The sequence below is a fragment of the Mus musculus genome, chromosome 11 (assembly GCF_000001635.26).
Source record: "Mus musculus strain C57BL/6J chromosome 11, GRCm38.p6 C57BL/6J".
Classification (NCBI taxonomy): domain Eukaryota; kingdom Metazoa; phylum Chordata; class Mammalia; order Rodentia; family Muridae; genus Mus; species Mus musculus.
The window spans coordinates 46,273,951-46,288,305 of NC_000077.6; the positions used below are offsets into that span (position 1 = coordinate 46,273,951).

The 14,355-nt window shown below is 48.0% G+C and overlaps 1 protein-coding gene across 6 annotated transcripts in view; it reads right to left on the reverse strand.

Annotated features, from left to right (window-relative positions):
* Cyfip2 (cytoplasmic FMR1 interacting protein 2) overlaps positions 1-14,355 on the reverse strand; it is a 119,011-nt gene that overhangs the window by 80,102 nt on the left and 24,554 nt on the right. For all 6 annotated transcript variants that reach the window (NM_001252459.1, NM_133769.3, NM_001252460.1 and 3 more), the window contains exons 4-9: positions 12,117-12,194; positions 10,207-10,308; positions 6,002-6,183; positions 4,109-4,205; positions 2,829-2,957; positions 688-792 (exon numbers count right to left, since the gene is read on the reverse strand). In NM_001252459.1, the coding sequence (NP_001239388.1) occupies positions 688-792; positions 2,829-2,957; positions 4,109-4,205; positions 6,002-6,183; positions 10,207-10,308; positions 12,117-12,194 (693 nt within the window). The remainder of the gene's footprint in view (positions 1-687; positions 793-2,828; positions 2,958-4,108; positions 4,206-6,001; positions 6,184-10,206; positions 10,309-12,116; positions 12,195-14,355) is intronic.

Genomic DNA, 14,355 nt, shown 5'->3' on the forward strand with positions numbered 1-14,355 from the left:
CTCAGAGGTGCTTGAGAGGGTACGCTTAAACAGAATGCTGTGAGCTATCGTGCCTAAAGGGCAAACATGAAGCCACTTAGAATCCAGTGTTTCAGGGCTGGAGAAGAGGCTCAGCAGTTAAAAGTACTCGCTGCTCTTTCAGTGAGGCAGGGTTTGATGCTAGGTACCCACATAGTGCTCACAACCACCTGCAACTACAATTCCAGGGTATCCAATGCCCTCTTCTGGTCTCTGTGGGCACTGCATACATGGTGCAGACACATCCCCAGACACAACACCCCTATACATCAGATAAAAGTGAAATCTTTTTAAAAATTCTACTCTTTTCTTCTGTCTCCATGAGCTGTAGAGTGTAATGAAAATTCACATAGGTTTTGACTTCTAGGATGCAACTATGCCTTTAGAGGAAAGATTTTAGGAAAGGGGAAAGGGACATGCAAGAAGACTTACAAGGCCTCCCGTGGAATCCCAGCGAGTCCTGAGGTTGAGCATCACTCACATGTGGGCAGTAACCTTGCTTTAGTGAGAGCAGCTGGGGCCTGCGCTTTATCTTCCTTTTCCCTGAGAATCTTTAGATGCCTGTGACCATCTCCACAGCTTTCTGGCCAATGCCATCCTTTCCTTCCACCAGGGATCTAGGCCCCAGTAATTCTGTGCCCCTGCTTGGCCCCAGCACCAATTACTAACCTTAAAAAACTTATCAATTTTGCTAAGGTTGATTCTCTTCTTGGCATCCAGTTTGTAAATGTTACTGACATTTCCGTCCATCAGATAGAGACCAAAGCCCATCACCTAGAATGAGAAAGGGGCCACGTGTAACATCCTCATCACACCTCCAGAGCAGCTAACAAACATGGGGGCTGTGATGCATGCGTGCACACGCATGTGAGCGTGCACAAATTCACTGGCATCTTGTAGAGACACACGTGCTATTTCAAAATCACACACATTTCCAAATTAAAACAGAAAACACGTGCCTAATTTCAACGAGGAATTTAGTATATTATTACAGCAGTTACTCTGGGGCAGCGGCTGTGGTTAGGGTTTAAGAAGGGTGGCCTCGATTCTAAAGATGAGGAATCAGAGACATAGAGAGGCTGGCTAGAGAGCTTGCTGGAACCACAGACACACACACACATGTTGTTGAGACGATCTGCAAAGGGCTTAGCCTAGGATCTCCATCCAAGTGTGGATTTATAGATCCTCCGAGAGAGAAAGGACCTTGTTGTTTCCCAGAGGTGTTGAGAGGCAGGCACTGGAATAATGATAAGTGACCACAAAGTTCTCCAGAAAAGCAACAATGTGAAGGCCATTGTTAAAGAGCAGATCTCCACCCGAAGATGCTGATACTCCTGATCTGTCAGCCCACCTGCTAGTCACTTTAGGTAAAAGAGCAGCCGCAGGGACAGGGGAAGTCGCTCCTCTCTGTACCTTTATATCTCACGGGGGTGGGGGGGAGGGGGAGGGGGCTAAGAGAAGAAGCAGAGGATGCCTATGACAGCTGCTTCCTGCCTGGTGCATTCTGTCTTGCGGCAACAGCACCAGACTGTCCTGTGAGGGCTTCCATCGCCCCCTGGTGGCCTCTGAGCTCACTAACCAACTGCAAAGAACCAACCTTGCAACAGCTCAAAACAATGCTGGAGGCCTGAAGAGGATAGAAAACGTGTGTGTGTGTGTGTGTGTGTGTGTGTGTGTGTGTGTGTGTGTTGGTGATGGTGGTGTGTGGGGGTGGGGAGGAGCAGGTCTATGCAGACATTCAAGGCTGATAAGAGAGGAAGGCCCAGAACCTGAAGTCATCTAAACCTGCTTTGAGATGGAGTATCGTAAGGCAGCCTGCGGAGCATGAGACTTGGGCATAACTGCTGTACCACCCATGTTTGGACTAGGGAGGAAAGGCGGTTAAAGCTGGGGCAGCCTTTGCTGGTTTCTGACAGCCCAAGGAAGCTGGAGTGAGCGAGTCACAAAAGCCATGCTGCCCTGGGCTATGGTTTCAATATGTTTCGTTTCCCTGAACTCTGGCAAGCATTTAAGCCCCAAAGTCACAGGGCCATGACTTTAAGAGGGTGAAACCTGATGGATGTGGTAGCCTACACTTGTAACCCAAACGTTTGGGAGGCTGAGGATGGGGTACTGAGAATCCAAGGCCAGCCTGGGCTACAGAGAGAATGTCTCAAAAAAAGAAATGCATAAATTAATAAATAAAAAGAGGTTGAAATGTAACCTCCTAGTTATTTAAAGATAGGCCTCTTGGAACAGAATTGGATTAGCTCTTTAGAGGCCCCATGACTGAATACTGGTGTTTCTATTTGGGGACACGAAATAGTTCCACCATGGCATGCCCTCAAAGAAGCCCAATATCACGTCCAGTCTCCAACATTGTGGGCTAATGGCCCAGTCAGTCACGTGTGCTTGAGGCACAAGTCTAAGACCGGAGTTCATTCTCTAGCACCCATGTAAAACCTGGCATGGTGGAGCACGTGTGTAACCCCTATGATGGAGAGGGAGAGGCAAGCCAATCTCTGAGCTTGCTGGTCGGCTCTCCAGGCCTAATGGGTGAGCCCTGGATCCCAGTGAGAGACAGCACGTCAGAAAAAAAAGATTTGGCTGGAGCGATGTCTCGGTGGTTAAGAGCAGTTACTGCACTTGTAGAGGACTCAGATTTGGTTCCCAGCACCCATGCTGGGCAGCTCACAATCGCCCATAACTCTAGGTCTAGGTTATCTGACACTTCTGGCCTTTAAAGACACCCACACTCGTATGCACACACCTATACACTCACGCACGCACGCACGCCTGGCAGGAAGCTGTGTCAGGAGGGGAAGTCTTACCTTGAGCAACATGTGCTTTTCACTGGGCGTCAGGTACATCTTATTCTCATAGTAATCAACACAGATGTTGACAATGTCTGCCAGCAGCTCCTCATAGCCCGGGATCACTTCCAGTTGCTGGTGAAGACACTAAACAACAGCGCCACCCACTGGTCAGGCGGAGCAAACATCTTCCTGCACCACCCAGAAGGCCCAGAGCTGGGCTGAATAAGTGAGCACTTTGATCCCTACCTACTGAGGTCCCAGGAGGAGGGAGCGTTCCTGCCAGCAGGGGCTGACACCTGACTCCCCTTGGATGCTAGGCATTAGCTGGTTGTCCCTGTTCACCTCTCACACAGGAGCCTAATGGCAGACAGCCAGTTCTAAGGGCTGAGTTATGTACTCTTGGGCAGCCCAGCTTTACAGATAGGCCCTGCAGTAATTGTTTCAAGGGTCTCTATGAGGTTTCTTCAGACAAAGGCAGGGAGAAGACCCACCCAGGGAGGGAGTGACAATAGGTAGGTATCTCTTTCCTGGTAGGATCCAGGAGCATCAACAGTTACGGAAGGTTGGTTTCTCTCTGTCCCTTTCTCCCCATGGAGGCAAACGAGGCCTGCAGGATACTCTTGGATAGCACTGGGGGAACTCTCTACAGAGAGCAGGGGCCTGAGACTCCATATCCTTCTCTAGTGACAAAGAAGGCCCTACTACGGCCAGGCCTTTGGGATGTCTTGGGAGCAGCATCACAATCCCTCTTGTGTTGGCCTGGGTCCTGCAGACACTCTTGTTGTTACTGAACTGTCAGAGAGATAGGTCCAGCTATGACAGCCACAAATGCAAGAGGAGAGGCCGAGTGGATACAACCTGGCAAACTGGTGGAGGTAACTGTGCCTTCCCAGGCTCTTGGTCACATTCTGGGGGGCTTTTTGTCTCCACTTCATTAACTTTCCAAGCTAGTCTTATGAGATACATTCTCATAATAGTCTCAAAATAATATGCCCACTTTATGGATGAGTAAACTGAATCTCTGACTTTGCCCGAAGTCTGATAATGGACCTATGGTCAGGCTTGTTCTCAACCTAGAAACTGATGTGGGACCCACAGCCCTGTGTGGGAAGCTTCCAGAGAACTAAAAGGGGTTGGGGGGGGAGGTCACTGGGTGTAACTTTACTCCCATGAAGGGCAGTGGAGACAAATGTGGACTGAGCTTATGTCTCGTTCCTTGGAGTCCTCTGAGCCTCAGGGCCCTAGGATTGCTTCCGTGGGATGCCAGACAGGACCCACATGGGCCTTGTTCTCACCTGGGTGATCCTGTTGTGATTGGCCAGGAACATGGACAGGTTCTGAGATTCCTGGATGGACTGGGGGTCCGCCATCTTCCTTAGGAACTGTGCTGCTCTGAAACACAGAGAAGGAAGCAATAACAGGGTGCCGGGGAATCTGTTCCCACGCCTCAGCCAACAAGAGACACCGTGCTAATGTCACTGGCTCTGAACACTGCAGGTGTTCCCAAGGTCAATGGAAAATGTGTTTGGCAGTCCTTTCTCTCAGGCCATTTACGCCCTCCTGACAGCTGCTGGGTATTAAAGGGCATGAAACCACAAACAAAAAAAGCCCACTGGTATCTCAGGGTATTTAACGGAAACCAGGGAGGGATGATGAGACAGGGAGTGGGGGCAGTGTCCTTGAGCTCCAGGGGAACTGCACAGTGAGCCCAGAAGAACTGAATCACAGGCAGGAAGCTTCATTTTTTCTTTTCATGTGCTCTGTTCATTACAGGAAAATCTCAGCATCCTATTTTTGGGTTGGTTTGTAGCACTGGGGACTGGACCCAGGGTATTGTTCATGCTGTGCATATTGATCTCTGAGCTATGTTCCCAACCTTGTTACTATTTTTCATTTTTGAGATAGGGTTTCTGCTAAGTTTATTAGGCTGGCCTCGAACTCACTTGAACTGATGAAAGCTACCAAGGATTTCAGTCCTGTGCTGCTAGGCCTAGCCGATGATTCTCCTGCCGTAGCTTTCCGAGTAGAAAAGATTTGTGTCTTTCCCTCAACATTCTTACGCACAGCATTGCACGGCAACATGGGATGACAGATGGAGGGAGGGAAACGGAGAACACAGGCTGGGCTCAACTGTGTCCCAACTTAACCCAGCCTGACACAGCTCACGTCACAATAACTCGTGAGAACGGGAACAACACGCCTGCCTGGTTTAGGACACAGATGCTGGCTGTGGTCCTGATGGAAGTGGCGGGCCGTATATGGGGAAGGATGCTGTGCTGGTGGCCATCTGTGATATCTTGAGTTGACCTTGAGATGGGCTCTAACTATTGGGCAACCCAGGTTTAACATCTGCCCTCTTCCTTTCTGTAGCTGACTTGAAATCCAAGGGAAGTATGGCGGGATAGGAATAGTGTGCCAGTCATATGAGCAACCCTTCCAGGAGGTATAGACAGACATAGGTGCTCATCTGAGCCTTACCCAACTCCCTGGGGAGCTGATATTTTGTAGTGCTCCCTGTCATTGGGTGGCTACATCCTGGCTCCTGGAGATGAACAACCACCTCCCAACTCCAGCCCTTTTTTTCAACGATGACATGGTCCCCTAATTCTGTCATCCACTCAGATCACCTCCACCTGACTCAGTGTCTGACAGAGGGATTAGCAAGCTGGATTGATAGCAATCTTGGCTGGGACTTTCTGAATGCATGAGGAAGGAGGAACTTTTTTCTGGAAAGCTGGGGTTTTGCTATGGGCTGGCAGGAAGCCATTGCAGGGGCCTATCTGAGAAAGGAGACCATGGAGAGGCAGGTCCGGGGGGAGAGCTGGTAAGAGATCCAGCCAAATGCGGCCACTGGGGTAACTGGGGTAATGTATGCCTGACTTTGCAGATCTGGGACATAAACACTGGCTTCTGTTTCTCACAGAAAACGACCATGCAATGCCTTATGATAATCTTCCTGCCATGAGGTAGGTATGGCAGAAATTGCTCTGCCCCCCTAGATGGGGGAGGTGAGGACCAGATGCCATCTTGGGACATCAAGCCTGGCCAGCAATAACTCTTCTGAAGCCCCAGCTCGGAAATGCCTTCCTCAGATCACCCTGTCACAACAGCTTGGTTTGAGGAAGGCTATTCTATTACTAGGGAATAAGACAGTGAAAAGAGTCCAGGGAGCAGGGAGGGCTTCTGACCTCTTGTAGGCAGAGTGGTCATTCTTGACACTGCACTTCATGTTCTTTAGCTCGTCCAAGACCGCGAACATGTTGATGAACTTGCCCAGCGTCAGCAGGTAGGCCTCAGAGACAAAGTCCTTCCTGCGCTCAGCGTGACACAGCCGCTTCACCTCGCTACAGAAGCGCTCGATGGCCTTGCGCTGGAGACAGAGGAACAGTGTAAGGACTCATCTGCTGTGCCAGGCAGTCTTTCTCTGAGATGTCCCCGTTTCTAAAGCTAATCGTGACAGCGTGCTAGAACCTGTTCCAAGTGAGTTTACTTTATGAATTAGTCTAAAACACATTTGCTAAAAAGCGCCATGGCCCCAGTGTGTGAAATGCCAGGAGAGACAGTGGTGCATTCAATAAGCAACTGATTAGTGAGCACCTACTATCTATCTATCTATCTATCTATCTATCTATCTATCCATCCTATATACTATATATACTACTATACTCTATATACACTACTATACTATACTATACTATACTATACTATACTATACTATATAACCACGAAACCACTGTAAGGGCTGAGGTCAAGCAGAAATCAAAACAAGAAGGAAAAAACCAAAACTGTCCTAAGGATCATATATGCCAATTGATTCATAGAAAACAAAATAAATTCTTTGCAGCAGAATTTCATACTTGATATGGCAGGAAATGAAGAAGGGATGGAGGTTGGGAAGGGCTCACAAAACTGTTCCTCTAGGGAGAAAGACTGAAGTCACCAAGAAATGACCTTGTAGGGAAATAATTTGAAAGAGAAGGAGAAGGACCGGGACAAGGGAAGGAAGGAAGCATGAGCCATCCTGCAAAGGCCCTGAAGCTGTGGGAGGCCTAAGGAAGCATGAGGCTGGCCTCAGCTGGAGTAAGCATACAGAAGAGCCAAGTCAATACTGTAGGGGCTGTGGCTCTTAGAGGCTCTCATGAGGGCGCATGTGTGTGTAGTATAGCCTGTATTGTGGCCTCAATAATAATGCGGAGCTGACAGCAGACTGCAGGGGCAGTCAGGAAACTTGCACACCTAGGGTGCATTCACTAAGTGACCCAGCACTCCACTCACAGGGACCTGCTTTTCCTCGTTTGCTGTCTACTGCTGTGATTAAACAACACTGTGACTCAAAGCAACTTGGGGAAGAAAAGATTTCTTACATTTCACAGCTTGCAGTCTACCCTGAAGGAAGTTGGGACAGGAACTCAGACAAGAACACAGAGGCAGGAACTGAAGCAGAGACCACGGAGGGTCCACAGATTGAGCAGTCTGCTTCTTATTTAATCTAGGACCACATGCCCCGGAACAGCCCACAGTGAATTGGGTTCTCCCACACCAATCATTCAAGCAAATGCCTGCACAGACTTGCCTACAGGTCAGTCAATAGAGAATTCTCATCAGTCAATCAATTTTCTCCATATGACTCCAGCTCCTGTCTAGTTGACCAAACCCTAACCAGCTCACAACCCAAGAGAAACAAAGAGCCTGCAATGATAGAGAAGCTCTTGCAGGTGTCCAGTTTTTATCCCTAACAGACCCGAAGGGAAAAACACCCTCACCTATCACCTGGTAAATGGATGAATGAAATACGGTGTATGTGTGTGCACAGTGACATGGCATTCCGTCATTAAATCAACCAACCAACCAACCAACCAACCAACCAACCAATTAGGTTCTGTCACCTGCTACAGTACAGACGACAATCAAACACACCCTGCCGGCTGCAAGAGGCCAGGCATGAAACATCATGTCCTGTATAACTTCATTTGTAGGGAAATGTCCAAACAGGAAATCCACGGAGATAAAAAGTCATTTAGTGGTTGCCTAAGGCTGAAGGGAGAGGGTGTTGGGTAGTATGAGGTGATGGTTCAGGAGATTTTTTTCGGAGGGGTGAAAACATTCTAGAACAGATTACATGATGAATACCCAACTCTGTGAAGACACTAGAGCATGCTGGGCTGTCACTCTACCTGGTAAATACGATGTCAAAAAAAATCTGTCACGTGTGTGTGTGTGTGTGTGTGTGTGTGTGTGTGTGTGTTGGGCATGGGGGAGGAGAGTAGTTCAAAAGCAAGAAGAAGCAAAAGTAGTAATGGAGGGATATCGAACAATAGAGGGGGAGGAAGAAGAAGAGAAAGAGGAAGAGGAGAAGAAGGAAGAGGAGGAGGAGAAGAAGGAAGAGGAGGAGGAGGAGTTGGAAGAGGAATGAACACAGGGAGGGAAGCGTGTGGAAAAGAGGATCTGTGTGCAGATGTGAGCTCCCTTCCACTCCAAGGCCTACCTTGCCCAACTGCCAGCTCGTCTCATCAAGGACCAGCAGGCCACAGCCAGTCCAGTTAGGCTTTCTGCCATGATGGAATTGTTCGCCACCAACAATGCTCACAATGGTGTAATGATTACTCTCAACTTTCAACTTGATGGAAACATACCCTGGGTGTGTCCAGGAAGTATGTTTCTGGAAAGGTCTAACTGAACGGGGAAGGCTTCCCCTGAATGTATATGTGGTATGGCATGACCCCATGTCCTTGGAGCCCAGACTGAGTCAACAGGAGAAAGTGAGCTGAGACCAGCTTCCACCTCCCCCTACTTCCTGACCTGGGCACAACCTGACCACTCCTCATGCTCCTGCCAACACGCTTATACCGCTGGGATGGACTGTACCTTTAAACTGTGAGCCTAGTACGCCTGCCCTTCCTTGAGATTCCTGGTGATGCTTTATTTGGCATTAGAGTAACTAATGTGGATGGCCGCGGTGGCTGCTGAGTGCTTAGAGTGAGCCTCATGTTGCTGGGGAGTTTCACTGTTAACTGCTACTGTTTCTATGCTTAGCCAGTGGCCACAGTGCGAGGCACATGGCAGTGAATCATCCCAGCCTTCCTTTCTTCCATGTGCACCTCTTTAGGGGAAGCTCTTCATTTATCTCTCTTGGATCTGCTTCCCAAAAGAGACTTTAGGCTCTGGGAAGTCAGGCCATCTATGACAGTAACAACAGCTGTGAAACACTTTAAGCTGTCATAGGGCCCTCCCGTGCTCCTATAGAGAGACCGAGTTTATCTTTTCCACCACCCTGAGAGGCAGGCTTCATTTCCCTGTACTGGTGTGTGCGGGTGCCTGTATCCGTGTATGTGTGAATGTGCACGTGTATGTGTGTGTACACATGTGTATAAAATGAGTCACACACAGTTAGGAAACAGCAGTGCTGGGTTTTGACCTAGCATTGCTCCTGACCCAGGCTGAGGCACTTCCCCAGTATAGTCCTAGCTCTGGCCTAGACACAGTAGAGCCTGGCCAGTGTCAATGCTCTATGCATGGGACATATGTAAGGGTGTGGGTTGTATATGCTGTGTGTGGGGTACAGACCAGCTTTGAGGTGTTCTCTACCACCCTCACAGTTGCCAGTGAGTCCCCAGGAAGTGACTGGCTGCCCACGCCTTCTGTCCTTATACGTTATCTCCCTCACTGTGAAGGCCCTTGGCCCTCTCCCTGTTCTTCCTCCTCTAAAAATGACTCTTCCAGAGCTCCCGACTGGTCTCCTGCTCCTCTGCACTCCTCCATCCCAGCCTCTTCCCACCTCCATCTCCCAAGCATTTCCTACCTAGTGGCCAGATTTCCTAAAAGCTCAGGTCAACCCACATCACCCAATCCAAAGCTCCAGGCTCACAGTGCCCATCTCATGGGTCCCCGTCCTCCCACCCCAAGCCTCCCCTTGGGCCTCTTCCTTGCTTTCACTGTTTTATAGCTCACTGTCCTTCATTTCTTGAACACACTGATCCCTCCAGGCCTTGGGGCTTTGCAGGACCTCTTGTCACCCAGTTCGTAGCTCCATGCCATTGTCCCTAAAGCGGCAACTACTCGTAAATACTCTGCAACCTACAACTGTTGTAAATTGTATTTTACTCAGGCCTTTACCTTGTCCTAAAAACTAGTGTGTATTTTCGTCACTCTGCACTCCAAGCATACACAAACTCACTAGGACACATCCTCTGTGGAGGCAGGGACACCTGTTGGCTTGGCTCACCCACAGGGGTGTAGGTGGCTCTCAAAAATACTAGCTGGACAGAAACAAAATGACATGGCACCAAAGTCTAGATGTGGAAGGGTGGGGGACTTCGTGAGCCTTCTGCTGTGGACCCGCCCACACACCACTCACCTGAGCCTTCTGCTGTGGACCCGCCCACACCCCACTCACCTGAAAGTACATGAACTTCATGAGCTTGGTGACCTCTGGCTCCAGCACCTCCACCGTCTTCTCGTAGATCTCGACCCGATTGGGCTGCTCATTGCACTTCACCTGTGAAATCGAAAGGCGGCTTCATCATCTGGGCTCCCAGCTGCCACCTCAGGAGCATGGCTCACCAGTGGAGCACATGTGGCATCGTGTCGTGGGTGAAAATGGTTAGGGTCACTGTAGCAAGAGGGAGCTGTAGAAGACTGACAGGCCCCACAAGTGCTCCCTGGAGACTGGCTGTGGTAAAGGGGCCAGCTGATCCCAACATGGGGCCCTGCTCCTTTCTCTGCCGGCCTGTGCCCGCCTTTACAGTTGGCTACATTCGTATGTCCATGCATGTGCTCTCCTCTTATCCCGATGCACACGACCATGAACCAGTCTCCCCAGCCATATCCAAGTTAATGATGGGTAACCTAAGCTGAGTCATCCAGGGACCCATTTCCTCTGTCTGGTGCTTTTAGTCAGCATGTACCTTAGTATCACATGCCATATGTTCTGTGAACACACATGTGCCACGCCTGCTAATAGGCTGGCTGGGTGTGAGAGTGAGCCAATGCATTTTTTTTCTTTAGTGAATCATTATGTAGCCCATGCTGGCTTGAAACTAAAGTTCCTCCTGCCTCCTCCTTCTAGGTGCTGAGATTACACGTGAGTACCACATACACTGGACAAGGATAATGTTTTATGATTATCAATGGCTAGATAACTGCCAGTGGGTCATTCAATGGACAAAGTGATACAACCATATATATTCGTACACATATACCATTACAAACATTAGAAGGGCTAAGGTGGATCTCTGTAGTGACTATGAAAAGGTATCACCACACCTAAGAGGCAAAAAGGCCACAGAACAGTTAAGTATAATTTGACACATATTATATTTAATTTTACCTATCTATCTATCCATCTATCCATCTATCCATCTATCTATCTATCTATCTAATACTGCTGGGAAGGAATCCAGGCCCCCGGGCACCAAGACCTTGAGTATGTTTAACACTCATCCTCTATGCTTTACCACTGAGCCATAGCTCCAGTTTGGTCTCTTTCTCCAGAAAAACAAAATTCCAAGGCTGCCCAGATGACAGTTCTGTGGGAAAAGGCACTTGCTTTCAAGCCTGACTGTCTGAATGGGGGAAAACCAGTTTCTTTAGATTATCCTCTGACTGACGCATGCATGCCACGATACATATATACCTTCCCGTGAGAGAGAATAAATAAATAAATAAATAAATAAATAAAAATTAAGACAATCAACTGTTTAAGAAAAACAAAACCAGGCTCAGAAAATGTGAAAAGTACAAAAAATTTAATAATAGTTGCCCCTAAATATGAGGGCTAAAAGGAACAGAGAAGGGCTCCTCTGTTTACTTGATGTGCATATAGTTTGCTGACTTTGTTACAACGGAATCCACTAATTATGCAAAAATGTCAATGATAATAAAATCATCTGTATTTTCAACAAGTCCAAGACAGTGTAAAAAATGAGAACAATACGGTTTTGTGGAAACGATATGAATTTATAAAATATGGTCATGCCAATAAAAAGACCCAGAACCATCTGAAGCACAGGGTTTAGATGAAGTGAGACAATGTCACGCTTGCTACTTTAGATCCTTTGTGACAGCCTGGGTGACAAGAGACATCGACTGCCTTTGAAATAAAATACTGTGCCCTATATGTGCCGGGAGGGAAACTGTTAAGACCCTGGGCGTGGACCTTGTCAGCAGCACTATGGGAAGCACTTTGGGTCAGAGGCCCAGATTTGCTTCCCGCCACCTGGGGACCTCAGCCCTCTGGTTTGGGTTCAGGTTGGAGGAGCACTGCAGAAGCAGTGAGGCCTCTCTGAAGGGCAAGGATGGTCTCACCTGCGGGATGGCCCGGGAGCAGCTGCGCCAGGTGTACAGCATGACTGCATAGTCGTGGCCCTCCTCCAGCATTTCATTCTGAAACGGCAAAGCAGTCATCAGGGACATAAAACACTAGGGCCATGGACTTCTCCAGGCTCTCATCGGGACCACCCAGGATGTGGGCCATGGCAGGCAAGAGCAGCATCACCTGGGCGCTTGCTGATAAGGATGTCTGAGCCCCTGAATACGAACCTATATTCCAGCAAAGTTCCCAGGTAAGTCACGGGCACCTTATATCTTAGAATAGCTGATCTAATAAGAACTTCAGTGAAAGCCAGAAGAAAGGCCACATATTCTCCGATTCCTTTGGACAAAATACCCACAAGAGGTACAGCCTTACGGACAGATTGTAGTTGATGGAAACACGTGGGGAGAGGACCTGGGTTGACTGCTAAAAATTCTAGGGTGTCTGTATGGGGCAATGACATTAGATGGTGGTGACAGTTGTATAACATTGTGAAGATGATTAAAAATATAGACATATATATTTTAAGCAGTTTTCAGTTATGGAAAGCATACTCCAAAGAATATTAGGAGACAAGAATTAGCATTATGCTTTCTCTCCTTGAAAATATATTTAGGGAAAAATGAACTTTAAAATTTAAATCTATTTATCATATTCACTTTATAATACATTTTAAAGGCAGAATCCAATTTAACTTGGAGTTTGCTACTTATTGTGAATCTGCTCAACAGCAACAGCTTCCATTCTTAATTAAGAAGTCAGTAACATGCTGTCCCTGAGGGAAACAACCGAGAGCAACCCATGGGCTGCCTGCTTTCTCTTCAGTTTGGGCACACGTGTCTAAAAGAGGAACTGGCAGTAATGTAAGGAACACGTGGCTATTCTCAGCCCCCACCCCCCACCCCGAGTGCCCTCAGCACGCATAATTTCATTCAGTTAAAAAAAAAAAAAGGCTGCAGCAAGCATCTTTAGATCCCAGGCTCTGTGCCAGAAACAGAACTGAGAACCAAGATGTGCACTCTGCCCTCTAGACAGTTCAGCCATAGTTGTTACATAACAAGCCCAGAATACAGAGGTCAAGATGGCGTGGTGGAAAGAGCTCTGGATGTGGCCTTGGGAACCTTGAGTTATTGGCCATCTTTTATATATGTAAATTATATGTATAATATAGTATATTGTATATATACATATATGTGTGTGTATATTTAGAGAGATAGAGATATATTTCTGACGCTGTGGATGACCTTGAACTTCTGATCTTCCTGTCTCTACTTCTCAGGTGCTAGGGTTACAACATTTCCCACTATGCCTGGTGTATGTGGGTGTTAGGGGCCAAACTTCGGGCTTTGTGAATGCCAGGTAAGCAATCTACCTACTAAGCAGTGAGTTTATGCAATTTGCCACAGCAGCAGCAGATAACAAACAGAATCACGTTTAGAGCCAGCCGGTCCTTTAGATTTGCCTGCCTGAGCCTGTGACCTGGTATCTCAGAGAGACCTCAGTCTGGTTCTGCTTCCCCGACCCCAAAGAATCATTATGGCAGCTGGAGTTGACCTTCGGTTTCTCTCGTGTATACGATCATTACAGCTGTTCCCTGAAATCCTCGCCCCCACCCTTTCATGCTTCCAGTAACAATCATTTTGAGACTCTCGTCCAGTGTATCTGTTCCATTCATTCCTCTTTATAGCTCATTCCAAGAGTAATTACAGATCAAGCATGGCTGAACCTGAGTTCGGCTCCCTTTAGTGATAGGGTCTCTATTCCAAGCTTGCCTCAAGCTTCCTATGTAGCTGAGAAAGTGATCCTGAACTTTTGATCCTCCTGCCTCCACCTCCCCACAGTTGAGATTACAAGCATTTGCCAGACTATACCCAGTTTATTTGGTGCTGGAGATTTGGTTCATACAAGCCAGGGCTTTGTGTGTTCTAGACAGGCACTCAAACAGCTGAGCTTCGTCTCCAGCCTCCTTTCTGCACTTTGAGGAAATGAATGAAAGTCGTCTCTGTTACAGGCTTGAGACTGTGACTCTGTTTCTAGGTGGGCCCATTTGAAAGGTGACTGAAGCTCAGAGGAGATCATGAGGGCAGACTCTCACTCAATCTGTCATCCTTATAAAGAGAGGAAACTTGGGTAACACACAGAGACATCTGACACCCAGGAGTTTGGGAGGAATGAGCCTGAGTAGCCAGGGAAACATCAGGAGAAAGCAGCCCTGTCGACAGCTGGTCCAGG